Source organism: Theropithecus gelada, chromosome 7a (assembly GCF_003255815.1).
Source record: "Theropithecus gelada isolate Dixy chromosome 7a, Tgel_1.0, whole genome shotgun sequence".
Classification (NCBI taxonomy): Eukaryota; Metazoa; Chordata; class Mammalia; order Primates; family Cercopithecidae; genus Theropithecus; species Theropithecus gelada.
Genome location: NC_037674.1, coordinates 6,383,096 through 6,407,406, shown reverse-complemented (window position 1 = coordinate 6,407,406; position 24,311 = coordinate 6,383,096). Strand labels below are relative to the sequence as shown.

General features: G+C 37.9%; 1 protein-coding gene and 1 non-coding gene across 2 annotated transcripts in view; both read right to left on the bottom strand.

The window, feature by feature from the left end:
• The window catches only part of MTMR10 (myotubularin related protein 10), a 53,236-nt gene that overhangs the window by 16,384 nt on the left and 12,541 nt on the right, over positions 1-24,311 (bottom strand). The window contains exons 3-10 of the mRNA XM_025390342.1: positions 22,105-22,241; positions 20,257-20,329; positions 19,629-19,771; positions 13,255-13,345; positions 6,254-6,440; positions 4,361-4,448; positions 4,190-4,278; positions 107-237 (exon numbers count right to left, since the gene is read on the bottom strand). Coding sequence (XP_025246127.1) covers positions 107-237; positions 4,190-4,278; positions 4,361-4,448; positions 6,254-6,440; positions 13,255-13,345; positions 19,629-19,771; positions 20,257-20,329; positions 22,105-22,241 — 939 coding nt within the window. The remainder of the gene's footprint in view (positions 1-106; positions 238-4,189; positions 4,279-4,360; positions 4,449-6,253; positions 6,441-13,254; positions 13,346-19,628; positions 19,772-20,256; positions 20,330-22,104; positions 22,242-24,311) is intronic.
• LOC112628232 lies at positions 1,609-1,711 on the bottom strand. Its single transcript, XR_003120393.1, has one exon. It is a non-coding gene; the product is annotated as a U6 spliceosomal RNA (small nuclear RNA).

The window sequence follows — 24,311 nt, the reverse complement described above, 5'->3', positions numbered from 1 at the left end:
CCTTAAATATACGTTTCTGTATTTTTAAGGAACATCATTTTTCCTGACATCTCATACAACTCTGTATCCTGTGTTCATTATATACATGAAATAAGAATGAAATTACCATTAACACATAGCTGCTTCAGTTTTACAAACGCTGCCTGCACTTCTTGAATATTAGGCAAGGTCTTATCCAAATCTGATTTGTAAACATCACTTCTCTGTGGGTGACTTTTAGTTATTGCATTACAAATCCTAATAAAGACAAAAATCCTTTAGTCATCACACATTCACTTCAGCATATATTTATTTAACACCTACTACAGACCAGGAGATAGAGAGAGGAATGAGACAGCTAAGGTCTCTGTCTTCATGGAGTTTACTTCTTTTTTTTTTTTTTTTTTTTAAGACAGAACCATTACTTATTTTTCAGTTTTAGAGACTATTCCATCAGGTTTCTCTGCATGATTTTTCTGTATTCTCATAAAACAGAGCAAAATCAAGAAGACAAGTAAACTTTGTTTCCCTCTTACCATCCAACTTCTCACACCCATCTGGTTTTGACTACTGCAGAATGCTGCCATTCACCTCACCGCCACCCCCACGTGCAGTGCTAATTAGATCATTAGAACTAATCAGATCATTTCCTTCTTTTTTTTTTTTTTTTGAGACCGAGTCTCGCACTGTCGCCTGGGCTGGAGTGCAGTGGCGCAATCTTGGCTCACTGCAACCTCCCCCTCCTGGGTTCAAGTGATTCTCCTGCCTCACCCTCCCGAGTAGGTGGGATTACAGGTGCCCACCACCACACCTGGCTAAGTTTTGTATTTTTAGTGGAGACGGGGTTTTACCATGTTGGCCAGGCTGGTCTTGAACTCCTAACCTTGTGATTCACTCTCCCTCGGCCTCCCAAAGTGCTGGGATTACAGGCACGAGCCACCGCGCCCGGGCTCATTCCCTTATTTCTGATGAGAGAAAATAAAGCGCATTCACTGGAAAACTTGCCCAGGAAACAGAAGCACTGCCAAGGAGGGCAGCATGGCATTTAGATTAAGGAGACCCTACACTCCCACATCTTTCCACATGATGTAGATAGAAGGATGGCAAACCAGACTCACATTCTCCAGCTCTAGAGAATGCAAAGCACCTATTCCCACAGTCTTAATGATTTGCTGCAGGATGAACTGCAAGTAGAGACATTCACCAAAATTCCTCCCACTCTTCCTCTATTCTTAGGAGAGAACGGGCTGCTATAAGTATGTGCCATGGAGTCTCTAGATGTTTTCAAAGGAAACAGCCAGGACTGGGATTCCCATCTATGTTCAAAGGGTAACTTCCACACCACTTAAAATAAATAAATAAATAAATAAATAAATAAATAAACCTGCTATTTTTTTTTCCTGAATAGAAAAAGTAATATAAATTAGTGTGAAATGTTTAAAAACACCTAGAAAAGATAAGAAAAACAAAATCACTCAGAATTCTAAAATTTTGGTGTAACCTTTCTAGGTTTCCTCTATGCACCTTTATGTCTATGGAATTTAACGTATGCATGAAAAATGGCACTGTACATTTGCTTGATAAACTGATTTTTAAAAATTAAATAACATGAATATGCTCCCATTTCATTAAAATATGGAATGTTTCATGAATCTGCATGTCATCTTTGTGCAAGGGCTACGCTAATCTTCCCTGTATCATTACAATTTTACTACTTGTGTTGCCAAAGCAAGTGTGGAGTTGACATTCTTGGTGGGGTGGGGTGGATGATAAGATGAAATAAATGGGCTGTGGGGAATGCCATGGATGATGTAATCATGGGATTACAGGCTATTTTAGGTCACATGGTCAAAAACAGCTGCTCTGTGAAGATGGTACTGAAGCTGAAACCTAAATGAATAGAGAAGCAATGCAAAGACCTGGGGTGAAAGTGTTCTAGGCAGAGGGCAACTAGTACAAGGGCCCTGTGGCAGGTAACAAGCATGACTGCTGAGAAACGTCAAGAAGGCCAGTGGGGCTAGATGACACACCTGAGGGAAAAAGGTTAGGAGACAAGGTTGGACAACAAAGAGGATCTGTTCTACTGATGAAGAATGGGATAGCTAAAAACACAAAAGGCATTAAAGTAATTCTCAGCTTAATACATCACTGAAACTGCCACTGGTTCTAAGGTTTTACAACTAACTCTCACCCAACAATGCTACGATTGTCCCTTGAACAGCAAAAGTCCTAACAGTGCGCTTCATCAGCATGCATGTTAACAAACACAAGGCTTGGAGTATGACACAGCAGACAGCTAATTCCAAACAGAGTTCAGGTAAATCAAAACCCACAGAGAATACGGACTTTGTATGACACAGTCACCTTCCTTCCCAGAAAACTGAAGGGTCATTTGAGGGTCACTTGACAGTTATTTGCTCTGTCAGTCACAGTACAGTGGAAAAACCCTAATAATGGACTGTGATACACAATTTCTGAGGCTCTATCAGCCTGTTTTATAAGATCTGTTCATCTGCTCCTCATTTACTCCACAAGTACTGAATAAATATCATATGTGCTTCCTGGGTGCTAAATAGAGAATGGTGTGCAAAGCAGACACAGTCTCACATCTCATGGGGTAAAAATGACAGGTGGTGATCAAACTGTGACACACACATATATTATTAAAAACTGAAACAAATGTTAACAACTCAGGAACTCCAGGAACATAGACTTTTGAGGTCTGATCCAACTTCAGAGGTGAGAGAAGGCTTATCTTGAGGAAATTATGTTTGAACTGAGATAAAAAGAATGAGTGAGCCGGGTGTGGAGGCTCACGCCTGCAAGCCCAGCACTTCGGGAGGCCGAGGCGGGTGGATCACCTGAGGTCAGGAGTCGAGACCAACCTGGCCGACATGGTAAAACCCTTTCTCTACTAAAAATACAAAAATCAGATGGATGCGGTGGTGGTGCCTGTAATCCCAGCTACTCAGGGGGCTGAGGCATGATAAGCACTTGAACCTGGGAGCCAAGATCGCACCACTGCACTCCAGCGTGGGTGACAGAGTGAGACTCTGTCTCAAAAAAAAAAAAAAGAAACAAGGAGTGAGTGCCAAGTAGGTAAGCATGGAGCATGTTCCCAGATGAGTGCAAAGAAGGCAGTCCAGAAGGGAAGAGTGCTGGACTATGTAAGGAGGTTGAAAACACCAGGCAAAGTCCAGGGGGCTGGAGCCCAGGGGAGAGGAGACATGGAAGGAGGAAATGACGGCACTTATAACACACAGGCAGAGGTATTGCTGGGGTGGAAGCATACGGATTTGTAAAGTGTCTGAAAAGTGAAGTGAGAAAATCTCAGGAGAGACTGGGGATGGGGAAGGGAAAGAAAGAGGAAGGAATCCAGGATGACCCCCTGGTTTCTGAGAGCAGGCTGGGGGAGGGCATGGAGGCCATATCCTTAAGTTTGGTTTTGGACACAATGAGTTTAAGGGGCCTCTGAGACCTCCACATAGAAGTCAAGGTAGTCTGAAGATATAAATGTGTTGGCCACTAAAGCCACATTCTTGGGGGAACTTCTTTAGGAAAATATGAACATAAGAAAGAGGCCTTAGAATCTGTGTAATGTATGGAGAGAAGAGGATGGGTCTGCGGAAGGCACGGAGTACCAGTGAGGCAGAGGAGCTTTGGGAGAGTGGAGAGGAGCAGAGGCCAAGGGCCCAGGCGGCTTTAAGGAGAGAGTGACCAATAGTATTGCTCGCTGCTATGAGCACAACTGAGAAAGGCCTCCTAGTTTAATAACACGGAGGTTACTGATGGCCACAGCAGATAATGCCAGACTCGTCTGTGGTGGCTAATTAAAACCACTGTTCTAGCTATTGCAAATGTGTAGATCTAAATAAGACACATCAAACTACAAGAAAAGTTGGATTTATCCTGAAGTGTCTCAATTGGATATCACTGCACTTTGAAAGTATGTTATAGAAAATGTTATAGCAAGATGTCAGCAACGTAAGATCCACAAGTGTCTTACAAACCAAATAATTAAATTATATTTAGTGTAACCCCAATGTCAGTTAATATTATCACATTATTTTCAAAATGGCAATTCTTACATAAAACATGGTGCTAATTAGTAAGACTATGCCTTTTGCTATTTTCAATTAGTAGGGAACTCACTGTAATTATACATGACAAGTAAAACTATCTAAAGTGACGACGACCATTTCTCAATTACCTCTGGTCAATCTTCCTCTGCTGCAGCGCGTCTTTAATGAGGGCCATTCGCACAAGAGCACTGCCATTAGAGTGGCTCCAGCACCAGAGCTAGGGGAGAGGCAGAATCCTTACTTCACTGTGTAGAAACAATGGACGTCAGCATTCATAAAATCCAACAGAAATCACTTACTGGCATCCTTCTCCCGACAAAAGAATGGGAAAAGATCTTTAGATCTTGGTCTGCTAAAGAACTTGGCACTACAAAGTATTCTGGAAGGCTGGAGGGGAAAAAAAAAATTATATGTAAGAGTCCTGTGCTAAAAGCAGGAATAGTGTGCTCCTGCAGACCCCATGAACAAGCACAGTTGTCCGCATTTAATGTTCACCCCACTTAGTAGCCACATGGGGGGCAGCGACAATCCTAGAAATCTTAGTCTAAAACATGTGCGATATGACCAATTCTTAAAAATCTAAATTTACAGCATGAGAAAATTCCAAAGAAGGTATTAGAAATATTTTCCAGAATGACTATTAAACATGTACGTGCTCACTGAAAAACATATCCAAACCTTTGTTCTCTTGACAGGAGAACAAAGGCCTTTCACAACTGAGAAAGGCCTCCTACTTTAATGACACGGAGGTTACTGGCGAGGTTAAGAACGCCAAACAAACAAAAGAAAACCCCACAAATCTACCAGAAGCTTTAGCTCTCTTCTTAAGTCCCTCTTCTACCTTTCCCCATGCCTAAAAGGCATAGTCAGACTCTAGGACACTGATGAGACAATAATTACTGGTGGGCAAGCTCACTGCACCTCAAGACATCTTCCTTCTTTCCCCGACGTGGCTGGGCAGCCCATCACATGTTTCTCAGCACATATACCAGAGTGTGCTGGCCATGAAGCTTAAATTCCAGGGGAAGCAGAAGACACAAGCTACACGCTGCAAAGCACCTTCCTAGAACTGTACTAGAAGTTCCTGGTACTGGATTAACCAGTAATAACACAGTAGTGCTTTTCTTCTTTTTTCTAAAAAGCTGCTTATGTGCGTGAACTAATGAAGACTTCAACGACCTTTTAAAATAAGGTATTCCAAAAAATTCATATAACTAAATGACATTAAACAAATTTAAAAAACAAATTCCTAGTCACTTTTGGGGAGATCCCCTAGGGAACCAGCGCACTATTCGGAAAAATGTTAAGTAAAGGAGAAAATGTAGATATTTATATTGCTTTTCTTGTACCAACTGTGTTACGGGGCACTAAAGAGCTGGTGAGAGAAAAGTTCGATAAAAGCAGAAAGATGATAGAAGGTGAACAATTGCAATCCTTAGTGAAATAATGGTCTGGGCAATGATTCTCTCTCCCAATGCAAAACTATTTTTGGGAGCTAAAACCATGATATATAAGGGGAACTTTTACTGGATCAGGTTGACACCCTCTAAGCCCACTGGTCAGTCACGATTACAATGAGAGAGACACAGCCAGCCAGCCTGAGATGGGATGTGACCCCACAGGAGAACACAGCACCACCTAATGAAACATTCTTGCCAAAAGTACTGAACCTGAATCCAATTAAGCCTCTGTTGCTAACATTTTAAAGGAAATCCTAGAGACACAGGAACACATTACAGGACACCATGGGGATAAAACCAGCAATATCTACAATGTGGAAAATTCTAGGGAACAAATGACCTGGTTTGTCAATGAATAGTAGGTAAAAAAGAGGTGGGAGGAGACTGTTGTAGATTAAAAGGCCTAAGAGACCTATTAGGCAAATTCAATGTGAAGACTTTAGATATCGATGCGAACAAACCAACTGTAAAACATCGGTTACAAGATATAATGCAATAAACACTGACCAGATTACTGATGACAGTAAGGAATTACTATCAACTTCTTTTAAGGGATACTATAATTTATATTAAGAAACCCTGATCTGTAAAATAAAATATTCATTAAAACATTATTAAAAACAAATATTCCACTAACCACAACTAGAAAGTCATCAATGACAACAGAGTTTGATTATTCTTCATAGGGAAGTGACTTCCAGCCATATATAACATTGCTAAAATTGTACTTACCAAGTGGATATCATGTAACCCTCGTTAACAGAACAAACTCTCCACCCGGAAGCACCTGTCCTCTTGATTTCTCTGTCCCAATCCGAGTAAGTTTCAAAGAGCGGAGTTTTCTGGCTGCTGCCACCACCAGCTCCATTACCTCCTCCTCCTCCTCCATCTCCTGAGGGAATTCCATTAATTTTGTGGGCTGTAGGAAAAAGCAACATTATGAATTTTAACAGTCACATTTTCCCCAGCATTCCCTCTCCTCTGAGCCTCCTGTCACATGCATACTCTGATGTGCTGTCTCTAACCTGCTTCACCTTCCAAGTCTCTCCAAGAACCGTCTTGCCCTTTCCACTTAAAAATAACTCTTTTTTTTCTGAGATGGAGTCTCGTTCTGTCACCCAGGCTGGAGTGCACCGGCATGATCTCGGCCGACTACAACCTCCGCCTCCAGGGTTCAAGCTATTCTCCTGCCTCAGCCTCTTGAGTAGCTGGGATTACAGGCGCCTGCCACCATGCCCAGCTAATTCTTGTATTTTTAATAGAGACAGGGTTTCACCATGTTGGCCAGGCCGGTCTTGAACTCCCGACCTCAGGTGGCCCACGTGCCTTGGCCTCCCAAAGTGCTGGGATTACAGGTATGAGCCACCATGTTGGCCTAAAAATAACTCATTTAGTCTTGTCCTTATCCAGCTCTTTCCTAACTCCTTAAAACAGCTTTGATTTTTCTTTCCTACTGGCTCTATCTTCTCTGCCTTCAGTCACATGATATTGAAAAGACTTTGATCACGCTGGACCACTCTAGCTACTATACTATACATTTTTCTTCTTTCCTTTTCCTGACTACCTTCCCCAAGAATGAAGAATGACTATTGCCTAGATTTCCTCTCCATTTATCTTCTCTTTAATTTTCAATTGTCTTCCATCCCTATCATTCTAACAGAAACTATTCCTAACCCTTCCTCATCTCCCTGCCCCTAATTGTGGGGTAAGTCCATGTCATTTGATTATTTGCTCCACATATTTTGCCTGGAAAAATGAAACATCAACAATCATCTCTGTTCTCAAGCCCTTCAAATCTTTAATTTTTCTAATACCAACTTCTCACCTACCTGCTCTATCTGCTCATTAGAAAATTCTTGTTTTCCTGTATCTACTCGATTTTCCTTTGAAAAGCTCATAAGGTTCCTTGTGCTTTGCTAGAGTGCTGTTCCCACATGAAGATTACAGCAGGACAGGCCTAGACTTGCATTTCCTTAGTAAGGAGCCTGCTCTGAGAGAGAAGTAATGCTATCTTCTGGGAGCATGCCCACAGCCTCAAGACTGCCTGCAAAGTGATTACTGAAAAACAAGCTGTCCCACCAGTCAGCCAGATCTACCTTGGCAATATCTGGTGACAGACGGCACAACCCATTCTGGCCCAGGGTCTTCCTGCTGCAGGCTGCAATTGTGGCAAGTCTCCCAGCTGGCATCCCCAATGGGACATTCTGCTGCATTTAAACCAGCCAGCAGCTTTACCACAAGACACACTTCCCTAAAAAGACGTGTTCATGATGCTAGTCCCTTGCCTTAAAAACTTTCAATAAGCTCATTTTCCAACCAAATCAAGCAAACCTAAATGGCTTCTCTTGGCCTTAGAGATCCCTCACAGAACTCATCTGACCTTCATTCCCATTCTCCTCTGCAGCCAGGCAACACCCTCCAATGTCCCATGAGCATGTCATGCCCATTCCTATTGATTATCCATTAACTCCTGGTACGAGACGGGTATTTTCTGAGACCTCCCCATGTGCTAATGCCTGAGAGCAAAAAGATGAGTTTACCTCTATCTTCAAGTATTAAGCAGTGTGATAATCACAGAGTACCAGATGTCTGAGTGCAACGAGGATGCGGAAGAGAAGGCCCCTAACTCTCACTGGAGAGAGAGGCTGGGGCAGGAAAAGCTTCATGACTTGACCACATCTAAAGAGAGTTCTAAGGAATAAGTCAAAAGTTGCCAGGTAGCTGGTGAGAAGGAGGTAGGCATGCTAGACAGAGAAGAACCTAAAAAAGATGGTGTAACTGTATAACATCAAGTAACTAAACACAGCTAGAGCATAGGGATTCAAGAGGTGGTGGAAGAGAGGTGGGAAATTAAATAGGGCCTAGACTCTAGATCTATGTTTCCCAAAAAAGTAACTTCCAGCCACACACACCCATTTAAATTTAAACTGAAATGAAAATTAAATAAAATAAAAAATTCAGTCCATCAGTTGCAATAGCCACATTGCAAGTACTTAACAGCCACATGTGGCTAGTGGCTGCCCTACTTCCATCACTGGATGGTGCTGTTCCAGATGATGGAGGGGCTTATGTACCATGTTAGGAATTGGGACTCCTCTAAGTGGTATCAGAATTATCCAGTGATTCTGATTTTAACAAAGCTCGTTAAAAAGTAGAATGCTGCCGGGTGCGGTGGCTCACGCCTGTAATCCCAGCACTTTGGAAGGCTGAGGGAGGCGGATCACGAGGTCAGGAAATCGAGACCATCCTGGCTAACAAGGTGAAACCCCGTCTCTATTAAAAATACTAAAAAAAAATAAGTCGGGCGTGGCGGTACGCACCTATAGTCCCAGCTACTCGGGAGGCTGAGGAGGGAGAATGGCGTGAACCCGGGAGGCGGAGCTTGCAGTGAGCCGAGATCGCACCACTGCACTCCAGCCCAGGTGACAGAGCGAGACTGTCTCAAAAGTAAATAAATAAATAAATAGATAGGCAGAGAGACAGTAAAATGCTAATTCTAAGCCCATATCCTAGAGTCCCACTCCATCTCAGGGCCTTCTCTGGAGCAACGCAACAACTGAAAAGTGTGCCTGTGAGAAGGAAGACTTAGGAGTTGTGGTCTCTCCAGAACACAAAACCTGCATACGGCATTTGTGGCCAAAGCCCAAGCTATGCGATGTTCCAGTGCACCAAAACAAAGACAGCTATTCAACATCAGAAAATCTACGTAACTCATCATATGACTACATGAAAGATGAAAAAGGCTATATTAATGACCAGCTTAGTAAGTGCAGAAAAACCTATGATAGATACCTGTTTATGACTAAAAAAAAAACCAACGACATTAGCAAATTTGGAATAAAAGGGAATTTCCTTAACTGGATAGAGGGTGTTTATCAAAAATACATAGCTAACAGCATCTTCATTAAAAGCGAGAACTGAAATGATGCCTGCTAATACTACTGCTATTCAACACTGAACCAGCGGTCCTAGCCACACAGTAAAACCACCACCACCAAAAAAGAATTATAAAAAACACACTCAAAATTTTAAGAGTTATGTAAAACAGTTCGGTGATTGAGTCTAGCAGCACTGAATACTTTTTAGTGTTTTGAGCTGTAGACTTTAATAAGCTAGGCTAAGAATGTGCTATTGTTTATGAGATTGTTTCTCTGGCCAAATTTTGTTTCAAGATCTAACTTACACAAATTTTTCTAAACATAAAGTGAGAACATCTATTTATGTTTTCAAAGCATAAAGTGAGGTCCTCTATCGTTTGCTATTTTATCCATTTCTCTTGTTCAAATCCTGTACTTTTCTAAACAACTGGGACTAGGGCTTTTTATATGTTCTATATCATCTTCAGTTAGAGCTCATTACAGAATGTGTAGTGTACATTCAATCTGGTTTTATAGTCCTAGAAACCTGAACGCTTTCCAAAGTTCAAAAGACCGGATACCAGTGGCCTGCTCTGAGTGGATCACTGTGAGGAGTTGGACCAACACAGTGAAAGGTGGGTCATCTCAGGGAGACCTGGCTCCGTTGACAGCCACCTGACCGAGGTTTTACGACATGCTTCCACAGCAGACTAAGAGTGAAATAGATATTACATGCTCCTGACCTTGGCTATCTTCTGTGACAGCACAAAAGTCTAATCCTATACTGTTGGGGTTATTTTAGAGAATTTCCACTGAATTGGCCAATTGATATTTAGAATGGCTGCAAGCAACAGAAAACACAAGTCATCAATATATGAAAAGAAAGCTTATCACTCTGATGATACTGCAGAAATTAGAAGTCACAAGGGAATAAGGTAAAAAAAGGATTGTGAGTATTAATAATTTCAAAAGCATGAGTCAACAAAGTGGTTCTTAACTGGGAGATTCTGACCTGTGCTGGAGCCGACATGGCTGTATTTCTAAAGGTTCCTCCAGCAATCCTGATGTATACAGCTGGCTGGAACCACCAATATTCAACAATCATTTATACCTATTCTGAGAATCTTGTAAGAACTGACAAGCAACAAACTTTAAAAATTCCTATACTGTTTCAAATGGATTGTATACCTTCTGTTTTTCAAATAAGCATTTTAAGGAAAACCTAATACCAAGATCTATGTTAATAAAAAGGATAAAGTTCACTGAAAATGTACAATTTCTGATGTGAAATTTCATTACAACTTCAGATTACGTCACAGCATCTGTAAGCAGGATGGCTGTCATGAAGCAGAGCTGCTGACACTAGGCTGCAGATAACTTCATGAAACTTTCAATATTTTTGGTCCAGAAGCATAATCTGACATCTTATCAATTCTATAATATGAAAGATGAATCCGTACTTTTTTGACATTATTTGTCCAATAATAATCTGACTGATGAAAACAGACTCCTCACGGTTTCTTTAAAGTTAAAAGAGAAAAAAACAGAATCATTGTTGTTTGTGCTAGTAGTGTCTCCTGGGGTGTTTGTGCATAGTGATGTTCCAAAGCCTGGATGCTACACATCTTACTTTACTCCAGGATATTCACAGAAGTGGTGGGATGACTGCAGGACCTTTCGGAGATGGCTTTTACTCATGTGATGCTGAATATGAATGAAAACCTGAGTCACTAAGGCCAGCTAAAATATCATTTTCTTAGATAATTGCAGGGGAGCTCCTCCAACTTTGGATCTTATTTGTGGAAACAGCTTTGTCACCTACCTGCCTGCAAAAAGGACTTCTTTAATCCAGCCAATGAATCAAGGTGTCATCCAGAAGTTCAAGAGTGGATGAGTGGGCATCTTTCACTCACAAATTAATGAATTCTGACTGCAGTGTGTGGAAATTTCAGGCTCCTTTTGATCTTAAAGATGCAGTATTTATGCTTCTGTAACAGCATGGAAGGATATTAAAGGATGTTACCCTATGAGGAATCTTAACAAAACTATGGCCAGTGTTATGTTTATGAAGTACTTGTCAAAGGAGGAGTCTGAAAGATGTAATATAAAAAAAGCATCCCTGAATATTTTAAGTATTAATCATCACATTTTATCAATAAGCTATATAAGAATAGAGGAACTGAATGATGTAAATTTTAAAATTCCAGTAGTAGAAGACCTATGGGTGGATAAACTAAAGTACTGTAAACCAGAGATGCCCACAAGGTATGAATGAAGAAAAATGTGGAAAGTAACTGAAGCAGGCATCAGGTTACCAACTGTAAAACGAAGTTTACTGTCTTTGCTGAGCCCAAGTCGCTACATTACTGTAGAGGTTATGGATCTGTAAACTGGAATGAATCATTTCTATCGGAAAAATAGCAGCATGAAGAACTGGTCTGTATCATAAACAGTTAAGCAGGAATCAAAGACTCACTTCTACAACTCTTGCAACTCTGGGTGAGGATCTTATTGAAGATAACCTTGATCACTGTTCTGTAGCTTGATGGTGATCCCAAGGAGTGTTTACCTGACTAATAGTGCAGGATCTGTAATACTTTATTTTTAGACAGTAAGTGAAATTACTTAATCTTAATAAACTTCAAAAAATAACTGTATTGCTTAAGCCTAAGTTACAATTATGTACATCTTGATAAGAAAAATTAAGTTACAAATACTTCTGCTATATAATTTCTATAAATATAATACTATATGATAAAAGCTGTTCTGCAAAGCATTATTTTCATGTATTATCTCTATAGTATTAAGGTTTTTTTTTTTTTTTTGGTCCTCTCAGTGCTTAACAGAAAGGTAGGTATCTTTTAAACTAAGGAAAATTTACTTATACGCATGTATCTTCAGATACCATACACTGATACATTTTAATGTATTTACAATATAGTGTTGCTGGAATATACTTTTATTATACCCTTTATTTAAATTACTACCATATGTTTTATGGTAACAAAATACAAAATTTCCAGTACAATTAATAATTTGTATGGCCCAGACCATGCTGGGTGAATGGATTTTTCATTATAAATACACAGCTGACTTATTTTTCTTGCTTAAATAAAAAAACACAGGCTTTGCTCAGTTAACTGACGTGCAGTCACTAACTGACAAGGGGGTAACAGGAGACATGGTTCTTTGTTTTTCTCTATCCTTTTAAGAGATTTTTAAAAGCCGTTTATTAAAACTACATTTGTACAGAAACAGAACATATGGAATTGCATGATCATCTGGAATCTTCCTTGGTCATGTCATGACTGTCAGATATATAGACAAAACTATTTACTTTCACAAAAGCTGTCCAGAATATACCTGTCCTTGGAAAAATGCTCACCTTCCTTTCATCAGTATTATTCAGAAATAGAAACTCAGTATTTTGAGAATCTTAATGAAGTCCACAAAGTTTTTAATCACTGTAGCTTTTGCATGAAATCACACCTTGCCAGAAAAGATTATGCTTTTAATATATCTTTTAGTTTTCTGCCAATTTTCTTAAAAGATAAGATTACTTTAACTCAAGCTATCAATTAAAAAGGGTAGGTTATATAGTCTTCATCCTAAAATACAAGCCAATGACTGGAGGTTAAATATATGACATAAGTTATAAGCCCATATTCATAGCATTATAGGTTCTTCCTGGTAACTTGTCAAGAAATAATCTGACAAACTATTGGCTCTTTTAGCATGTAGTGCTTACTTCTCTAAGGTATGAAGCTAGTAATTCTACAATCATTAAAGCTCATGTACTTGGAGGCTTCTGGTAAACATAAGAGTAAAATTTACACACGTAAAATTAGTTACAATATTTAATATTTTCATATTTACCTGAATTGTGGTATTTTTTCCCAACATATTCAAATGCAAAGAGTAGCTGGAGGTCTGTTGGCTGGGAATAATGAGCTATTGCAAGGCATACCTAGGAAAAATTCTACATTTAGAATTTGATTTTAACACACTTAGTTAAATGAAATGTACAATAAGGCCTTGGACACTGGGAGCATCATTGTGGGGCAGTGATTATAGACACTATTTACATGTTTTTCTGTTGACCTAGAATATAAAAGAGCTCCTTAAGGCCAGGTATCTCATTCACTGTCATGCCCTCAAGACATTGTTTATCTTTAGTTAGCACATGGCAAGTATTCAGTAAGTATCTGCTGAGTTAAATTTTATTTGGAAAGTAATTTTAGTCCAATAAAGAAAACTTGAAACTAAAGAAGCATTCTCCAAAAAGTCAGTGACTACATGTCCACTCCAATAAAGGAAGAAAAAAGTTTCATTTTTGGTGGACTATAAAGAATTAATAAAAGGCATGAAACTTTAAAGTTTACACCTCATGGATTTAAAAATCTAAATAGAGAAGCATAATTACAAAAAATTAAAATTAGCAAGAAATTCCAAAAACCCATGGGTGGCTCAAAGAGGTACATCAAAAAAACCACACACACACACACACACACACACACACACACACACACACACACACACACAAACTGTGTTTGAGTAAAATGGTTTGGGACTGTGTGCCCTGTGGTGGAAAACGTGCGGGCTTTAGAATCAAATAGATCGGGGGGCCTGAATCCTAGCTCTATCAAGTACTTGCTACATAACATGTGTGAAGTCAATTCCTCTCATCTAGCCTCAGTTTGCTCACTTGTAAAACGAAAGTAATACCTAGGCTGTGGTAAGAATTAACAAGCATAATGCAGGCTAGGCCTTCGGAGGATCTCCATATATGGAAATATGGCTGTTATTATTCGCAACTGCTGCTAGACAGAATGAAGGATGGTGTTCTAGGCTTACAAACCCTGGTAGTCACCAGAACATGGGAAAAACCGCTCTTCAGTGAGCAAAGATGAAAGAAGAAATTTAAGACATATGCAAGGAGAACAAAGCAGAAAAACTTACTTTAAAAGATTAAATATTATTTAGAAGATAAAGTGTTAAGCCAGAATGATATACTTTTGACAGTCAGCGAGTAAGAAAAGTTAATTGTTAGTTCATATCAAATTAGTGGTGTTTGGAGTGGGTTGATGCACATTTCATTAACCAGTAAGCATGTGTCAACTTGTTTAAACTACATTTTAAAAGTCTTCTAGAGAATAAACGTTCCCTGTCTAACTAAGTTAAAATATACAAACAAGGGGATAGAATTTGTCATTAGTTTTGGTCAAGAAGAAAAAAAAACCCTGCTTATTAAAACTTACATGGTATCTTGATTCCTCAATACCTATAGGAGAGCTTTCTATGATGGTCCCACTTGCAAAATTTAGGAGTTGGTTATCTATATTCCCATTCTTAATCTTTTCAACAGTTTTCCTTAAAGCATTTCTAGCAGCAAAACTACTGAAATCTGTACCTTGAAAAAGTTCTCATCTTTCCTACTCATTTGGGCACCATTGATAAGCTTTGTTGCACTTTTCTCTAGACATTTTTCATAGTTGTCCATTTTGCTACACTGCCATAGCCACATCCTTAGGCCATACTCACCTCATGGCACCTCCGAGAGCTTCCTTACATTCCAGAAATCTACAAAACTTAAGAATTACCTTCTAATGATGTAATTTTGACTAACAATTTTGCTCTCTTGATAATCTGCTGTGGTTCCCAGACATCTGCATAACAAATTAAACCTCCTCATTCTCGATTCTTCACAAAACTGGCTCTCCTCACCAGACCACTGTACCTTCCCGATATTCCCTCGGCAATCTCAGGTCAGAGAAAAACAGGTTTGAACACATTCTGTCTGACTTAGCCCCAGCCATCTCCTCTGTCACACTCTTTGCTTGGAAAATCCTACTCCTCTTAGCCAACTATGCTTTCTTGGAAACTATCGTGTCTGTTCAACACTACTCTCTTCACAAGCCTTCCTAGAGGGAGCCAATTTCAGAGTATTAATCCCAGAAACCCATAACAACAGTTTCAATATGAAATGTCTCTTTAGTTAATTGTGCTTATGTTGCTTTATTTCCAAGGTATTCACATAACAGTTATGTGGATGAGAAGTAGGATATAGGTGGTTCTGTTATACTTCTACCATTAAGGTCAATTCCTTAGATAAATGCCACATTTCACATTCATTTAACAAATATTTACTGAGCACCTACAATGTTGTAAGCTCTGGAGATGCAGTGAACGAAACAGACACTAATCCCTGTCCTCATGAAGCTTACATTCTAGTGGGAAGACAGACACTAAACAAGATAAAGGAGAAAAAATACAGAAAGATAACTATGAATGCTAAAAGAGAAAAATAATAGAGCAGGGAAGGTGAATATGAAGTGTTATAGTGAGAAGAGGGAGGCAGGTTAAAAAGTAGAGAAGGAGACCAAGAAAGACCTCCCTGTGCAGACTTGAGTAAAGATCTGAAGATGTTTGCATTTTGTAGCATAACTTCAGTAGCTTTCTGAAGGTGCTCTGGGTCCAAGAGCCGCTACACTAATACTCGTTGACAAAAGTAGTTACCAATGTATTAAGGAAAATGCTCCAAGCCAATAATCATAATGTCTATCACATTCCCAAAACAATTAGAAAGTAGTCACATGCTCTGTTTACAGAAAAGAAACTCACATATCATTGATTATGGACATGTTTTTTTGCGGCCATGAGGCAAAAAAGAAACAAAGCCTATTTTCAAGGCAAAACCCAACACAGTGTATTTTTTTAAAGCCCCTTAAAAATAGCACAATATCAAATTAGGTTAGGAAAGCAATGAGTATATCCAAAAGCATCTACATTGAAAGAAGTCTATAAAAAACATTGTAAAACTGAAAGTCAGTTGAATTACTGGTTTTTTTGGGGGGTAGCAGAACTCGAAATAAATATACTGTTTTTCAGTAGTTAATTTCAATATGTAACTTATGTTCATACGACCTAAGGGGTCTCTTTGGGCGCACAGACTAAGGTACATACAAACTTGTGTACCTGGATTGTCTTCACGTTGTTACTGTGGAACATTCTAAGACGAGAAGGCAGGCCAGGGCCCCATTCTTTGCACTTTTACATACACGCTATTTTAAAAACCTAAGTACAAATTCCTATCTTCCATCCTAAGAGTTTTTGAAAGATCTGAAATAGTTCATTTGTCATGGCTACCATAGGAAATGAAGAAAATGCTGGTATTAAAGACATTAAATTATGGCAAATATTTTACTGGAGAAAAATAAGTAAACTACTTTTAAATCAATTTTTGGACCAAAGCTGATAATCTTCTCTGGACAGAAGCCAGAAGTACCCACAGTGGATGGTTTCTTTTCTAAGATTACCTGTGGCACAGTACTGAAGAAGCTCAAATCCAGGAAACACTCAAACCTCATTAAGTTCTATCTCATTTGCAAACACAAGTGGTTTCCTTTATTTCTGTGGCCTGAAAGCCACCAAAAAACAGTACCAGATTCAAGTCAAAAATGACAGTTCATAAAAAGGCCAACTTGTTCTTTAATCAGATGCATGGAATTCACCTCTATAAAGTATTCCTGAAGAAGTGGTTCACAACCAGCTAATCAGAGAATAAAGTGGAAACAAAAGGCATATATTTCACTTGTCATGCATATGTATCTATATATTTATCTTTATCTACACAGATAGATATATAGATAAATCATTAAAAACAATCTTTATTATTTTGCCCTTCAGTTTTGAGCAAAGGTTCTGCAAAAGAAAATAGTGGCTCTTAAGTTGCTATGAGGTTAGATGTCCAATTCTGCATCATCAAATTCCTTCGTTCTTTATACAGACCTTTTCCAAATATCACTATTTTCCTGTGACAGCTAGAGGATAATAAGGATGAATATTAATGATTACAAGTGCCCAAAAGCAAACTAATTTTGTCATAATACAATTGAAACACCACCAACAAGACAACCAGAAGGGTTTAGAGCATGTAACAAAATGTGAACCAATTTAGTATTTTCGAATTTCATTTTTCAAAACAAAAACATAAATGTCTTAGGTATTTCAAAATGAATCAATGGTTTACCCACCAGAGAACTCCAAACACGCATTTGGTCATTTTAAAACAACTGATAAAACAGCAAAACATTTTCCAAAGAAAACAGTATTCAAAGCTTCCAGGAGGTAAAAATGAGCCATAATTTCCTAACCACTACCGAATTTTAGATGAGAACCTTTCACTTGAAATAAAAGAATATGCCATAATTTTTGCTTTTAACTCGCAAAGCCATCAAAAGCTTTGGTAGCCACATACAACTTAACCCTGTGTTTGAAACGTGTAAATCAGAAAAAAACCCTATATTCTCATTGCATCTGTTTTTTTTTTCCTGCACCCTCCCCTGACCTGCAACCACCGTGGCTATACAAAAGACGAAGACTCACATGCTTTTTATATTTTAGGATTCTGGGGAAAAGATTTTTGTGTGAAACTTGGTCTTAAGAGAGGGCATATGAGGGACTGGCTTGTTTAGTGCAGTTGGTTTAATATGGCCCTCGTCATGAACCAGCAGCACAACACATAGGGGATATTCTGAATTTCCACATCACTTACTATGCTCTATTCATCTGGAAATGAACTATTTGTGTAGATACATCTTTTATGCTGCCACTTTGTACCATTACTTTTCATTTGTTCATGCTTTATCTTTTTCACTAGATTTAAGTCCTCTAGGGCAAGAAACTGCATCTTCTCCTTCTTTCTACTTGCAAAATTTAGCACGCTGCCTCAACATCAAAAATGACCAACAAGTACTACAGATGGTTCAAGAACTAGGCCAAAATTTACCATTTTCACTCATTAAAATAGTGTCAACTGAAAAATACAGTGAAAGAGGGAGAATTTAACTTTCCGAAAGAGATCGGATCAATTGCATCAATTTCTTCCTTAGGAATATGCTGTCCTAACTCAATCTAGCAAGTTCTGTAATGTCCCTAATTTTGAGATGCTACACATCTTAAGGTTTTCATAAGCAGTTATTTGATGCTTTGATCAATTAAATTACAAATATAAATAAGCTTGAGGAAGTAACCTGTCTGAAATATTTTATGTACATCATGAATTCTAAAGTCCTTCTATATAAGCATAGGCACTTTAAATTAGTAAAATGCCAAAATCACAAACAGCACAATCGAACAGGTCAAAGAGGCTTTAAGAGTCATCTAGTTGAATTTTCAGAAACGCAGCATGCTGAGACATGGTTATACAGACTATTTGAAAACTTTTACCCATAGAGGAGCCTACAACCACTCTACTCTGCTAGACAGTCACATATTTTCAGATATATTTTCATATATTCATCTCCTGCTTGCCTTCCCGTGAAGAAACTGTTGGTTCTCAATCTAAAAACAAATCTACCACCTCTTCACCAAAGTATATGAAGACAGCTGCCTTACAATATTTTTGCCAGCCTCATTTTGGTATCAACAGAAAATTTACTGCAGTCAGTTGACTGACCATGGAAAACAAAGGCACTCATTGCTTGGTGGTGCAAAGGCTGCCTCCATTCTGAGAGAAAGCTACTTCCTATTCTACTAAGATACTGTTGCTCTACTTCCATACACGCGCGCAGGCTTCCTACTGGAATGTGACTACACGGGGGGCATATTAGGTCTACCAACTTCACTCCTCTGGCAAAGCAAAGCATGGAAAACATGCCCTTGACTCTTACTTTACAAGTAGGGTAGTAAGACATTATCTGGAAGGCTGGGGAAAAATAAGGCAGTTAAAAAGTTACTCGCTTTAAGGTGCCCCTGTTGAGTGTCACTCAATTCATAATATTTCTTTAAACCACTAATAATTACTAGGCCTTTCCGGTAACTACATATTTACCTAAATCTTATGTAACGTAAGTCTAGCTTACAGTTTGTTGGTAAAGTTCTGCAGTACTGAATTAAAAGCCTAACCAAACCTTAATCACAGTATATTGCCAACTTTTCAACCTTTTTAACCAAGAAAGAAACTGACAAGGATCTTTATGTAAAAAAAAAAAAATGCTAATTTCCACGTAAGAGTCTTTAGTATTTTAGAAGCTGATAAAAAATTATATAGAACACTTTAAAACAGCCATAAACCAATCCAGGAAAATAGTTCTATTAATATGAACTTGGCTTTGACTTTACTTAAGAAAATGTCTGATAACTTCCCCGAAAAAACATCTGAGCAATTGAGAAATGAAAACTGCCATACAGAATTGAAATCAGTAAATACAGTATAGAACCCAGAACTTTATAAAACTTAACAGTATTACCTTTTTAGCACTTTCGGGACCTGATTCATCAAAGCGAAATCTGACAATTCTGAAATCTTTACAATAAATAATTAACTCTGTTGGATTAAATTTCAGTTTCTGGTTGGGGCCTAGGACTTTCTGCTTCCTCTTGTGGTCATTTACTAAAAAAGAAAAAAAAAATAGAGAAAATAAAATGCGTAACAGTTATTTCTTGTTACTAACCCTTTCGTACAAATTCTTAGTGAAAATAATTGGAGGGTCACCCATCACTTGAGCTCTGCTTGTCCAGAAGAATGTTTCATACTTGTCTGTAATTCCTAGAACTTGGAGGTTGGTTTTAACTTTGCTTTGGAAGATATTTTAAATGATTATTTGCATAAAACCACCATTTAGATACATTTAATGATTAATTTTAATTAAAAAGAGAACAAAAAACTTAGAAACTATGAAAAGTTATATATTTCTTATCTTCCTTTTAAAATAATTTATTGACATCTCCCTCTTTATGTTCCTGGGACTCAAAAACATGGCAAAAGTAAACTTACAGAAATAAAATGCCAATCCAAGTATTTTGAGAGGTGTAACTTTTCAAATAATACTTCCAGAGTGGAATCGACTTTTAGAGTGTGTACGGAATACTACGTACCTGTGACAATTTGCTCAATACATGTTAAAGGGACATCGTGTTCACCAAGAAGAAGGTTTCTGTAATGGAATTTCTGAAATAAAAAATTATATTCATATTAACTCTTTTCCCAATAATCTCACAATGGTAGTATAGGCCTTATATTGTGACGATAAACTGTGACAATTATCTCTGAAAAGCACAAAAAGCTTTTGTCTAGGTAGCTAGGGCCATTCCAATGTTGACAGACAGAAATTAGGCTAAAATGTACACACAATCTTATTATAGTATCTAAGATATGGAATATCATCAATCACTTTACCGGCAAGCATTTGCATGTCTAGATCTGGATAAGCTGGCCACAACATATTAAAGAAAAAAGGGCTCTTAGGTCATCAAATTTTAAATGGGTAAAATCATGTTTGATTTTTACAATGGAGATTTTAAAGTGGAAAATAACTATCTTTTTAAAGCACAAAGTCTACTAGAAATAAAAATCTTTAGAAGGTTTTGCATGTTCAAACTAAGGACATAGTTAACACTATTAATCTGTTGTCAGTAGGGCATTGGTTTACTTTTTCCTAATAGTGGTACTGGATTTAAGCTGTTCCAGGTATCTGCTTCTCATTTACAGTGAAGTCTGGGGCCAACGAATGAAGCTAAAAACAAAGAGAAACACCCAAGCCTACATCCAAACAAGCTACTGTCTCTACACAGTGGGTCTCTATAAGTGCCTTAAATTTAGTCTAAATATACCTAAGACTGTAATGAACACACAAATATACAGTACAATAAATATTTGTACAGTATAATTATGGTAAATTAGTGAATGACTACATGAAATATACGTACACTAAATTATTAGATCCTTAAATTTAAAAGTTTACAGTTCATATGCCAATATTTCATTAGAGAACAATTACTATAAAGAAAGATCTAGGGGTAAATGTGTGTAATACTTTATAAAACAAAATAGAAAATGGCTGACAGAAAAGTCCAGGGTTTTTAAGTTAAGCAAATGAATGCTTGAACTTCTAAAAACCAAAATTATATGGACTATTACTTTCTAGTAAGAACATAAAATAGCAAGAGGGCTATTAAAAATTTTTAAATTATAAATATTCTTCACTCTTCCGAGAAACTAGAATTTAACTTTTTAGGAAAAGAACTCTAATTAATTTTAAGAAAAAATAGTAGGCTGGGTGCAGTGGCCTGTACTCCAGCACTTTGGGAGGGAAAGGCAGGCAGATTGCTTGGGCTCAGGAGTTCGAGACCACTCTGGGCAACATAACAAAACCCCATCTCTACAAAAAATACAAGTTAGTCGGGAGTGGTGGCAGGCACCTGTAGCCCCAGCTACTCAGGAGGCTGAGGTGGCAGGATAGCTTGAGCCCAGGAAGCAGACAAAGGTTGCAGTGATCCAAGATCGTGCCACTGCACTACAGACTGAGAGACAGAGTGAGATCCAGGCTCAAAACAAACATATCAAAAACCCAACAACAAAAAAACCTACGAAATCAGTAAAATGTGTGGCATTTGTAAGATCATTTAGCAAGTAACTTTTTCTTTATGTCATTTTTATAAGCGGGTTAAAAGATCTGCAAGAGAGGGAATAACTTCCTTAATGAAAAGGACATAACGAACACAGAGGATAAAGCAAGGTGACTTACAATCCTCCAACTAATGATACTCCTCAAGCAAGTTCCAACATTCTTCTTAAACTTTATTTTAAATCTTAATATAATTTATCTCAAACATTGTATTACCTAATACTTTTACTATAATTTTTCCATACCTATGTTTTATATAATATGTACCACTAAGAGTTGAAAGCCTGATATAATGAAACAGTGTACAAATAAAACACACCTGTAATGGCATTGGGTCATCTGTAATAAAGGAAATTTTGAAGTTACTGCATATCAGCTTTCCCCACAAATCGTACTGGCTTGTGTCTGTTGCAATGCATTTTCTCACAAAATTGACTTCATTTACGACAATTTCTCCTTTAAAAAAAGAAAAATATTTGTAAGCTACTTTGTCATAAAATACCAACGGTCTTTGTGGGACCTAGAAGGAGTGTTTCATGAGGACAGCGATGAAGACAGTAAAAACACTCACCGATTGCCCATCAGGTGCCAGGCACTGTATGCACTTTATGTCCCCATAAAGCGAACAGTAATGACAAGGCACTGTTCTCCAAGGTGTAGAAACTGAGGCAAAAATAGCCCAGGGGTCTGAGCTGGTTAAACTAGAAAGGCTGACCTAACTGTATTTTTTTCTATGCCATACTACCTCTCATTATTTATCTGCTGGAAGACTTTCTGGAGAAGAAATAAACTACACCAGCTCCTTCAGAGTATTACTTGATGGAATATTTGTGTTTTATTAACACACGACTTGATCTCTCAAACCAATGTCTTTGATCCCTTTTGTACGGAATGAGAAACAGAGCTCAGTTTCATTGAATGTAAAATGTATTCCATAAAGCCAAATCAAGTTTCCTTCTGCACTCAGATTATAACTTAGTAGGCAACAAAACCTTATAGTTCTGAGTTAAAAGGAAAGATTAAAAGAAATAAATATAAGAAACCAATATAAAAGTTATAATGTGCTTTTGAAAGAATACTTTTCTACAATTTATTTAAAGTTTGGTCATCATTAAACTTTAATTTCAAGATCTAAAAGTCAACTAGACCCAGAACATTTTAAGCCATCTGTCTCCTGGGTCAATGGTAGAAAAGTGAGTGTACTGATCTACTTTGCCTATTTCTTTCATTATAAAAACTTTTAGCACTGATAGAATGTTTGCTGACAAACTCCAAACTCCTACCAGTTCATGAAGAATGAAACTATAGTCTCATGACAATCCTCTCTTTAACAAATAGGTTATAACAAATTTGAGTTGCAATAATAACCTTTATTCGAAGTTCTTAAAAATGTACAAGGCTAGTTTTAGAAACTGCTCCTTAACATTTACTTAAAATCTGCTCATGTCAAATTCACAGTGCAAACAGCTTGAGTTAACTTCCATTGTGAAGACAAGCCTCCCTCACATGGCTGGGAGCCCTGCACACCCAGCCAGCTACCAGTCTTCCTTGCCCTCACTGCTTTGCCCACAGTGGCGGCCTATTAATCCCTTATGGGATCATGCTACTTCCCATTTCATGGAATATTCTTTTCTTCTACCTTAGTCCAACCACGGGGGAATGGCTTTAAAAAAAAAAAAATCTTCCTATCTAGATTAAATTCACATATCAAAGCATTGTATTTCTAGCACTCATCATAGCTACAATTATATTTATTTATTTTTTAATTAATGCCTACATTACCCTCAGGATTATATGCTCCATGAGGGTAGAAGATGGACTAATTTTATTCACTGCTGAAATGTTAGTGCCTAGAACAGTGTCTGGCACGGGGTAGGTGCCTATTAAGAGTGCTGAATGCAAGAATGAATAAAATCACTTCATGACACATGGTTCTGTCCACCATGAGTTGGGCAGAAGTTGTTCTAGATAAGAAGAGAAACTAGTAGTAACTCAATATGGCTAAGCAGCCAAGCTGGCTGGAAGATAAGGGCTGTTTGGGTAACTGATATGTAAGTTAGAAAAAAGCCACAGAACTGCCACTGCTTGCCTAAATATGCATTAAAGAGCTATAAATAGGACGTCTGTCCTGTCTGATTCTTTCAACAACCTGTAAAGTAAGGAAGGCAGATGGTTTCCTTAATTCACAGATAAAGGATTTGGACCCAAAGAGGTTAAATCACTTTCCTAAGATCTTAAAAATAAGTAGTAAACTTGGCACTTATAACCAAGTGTTCTGACTTCAAATCCAATAGTCTTTTCCTATAATTACATACAATTAAATGTACTGTAGTGAGATATAGCAAGTACCAAAACTGTATTAAAGTTCAAATATTGGCCTTAACTGAATTCTAATGAGAAAAAAATTTAAGATGACCAAATATATTTATATTTATATTTATAAATATGATATACATATATACGCACATTGAGTAATTCAAATACATAAAATTTAAATCTTCTCTAGCTCCTTGAACATAAACCTTA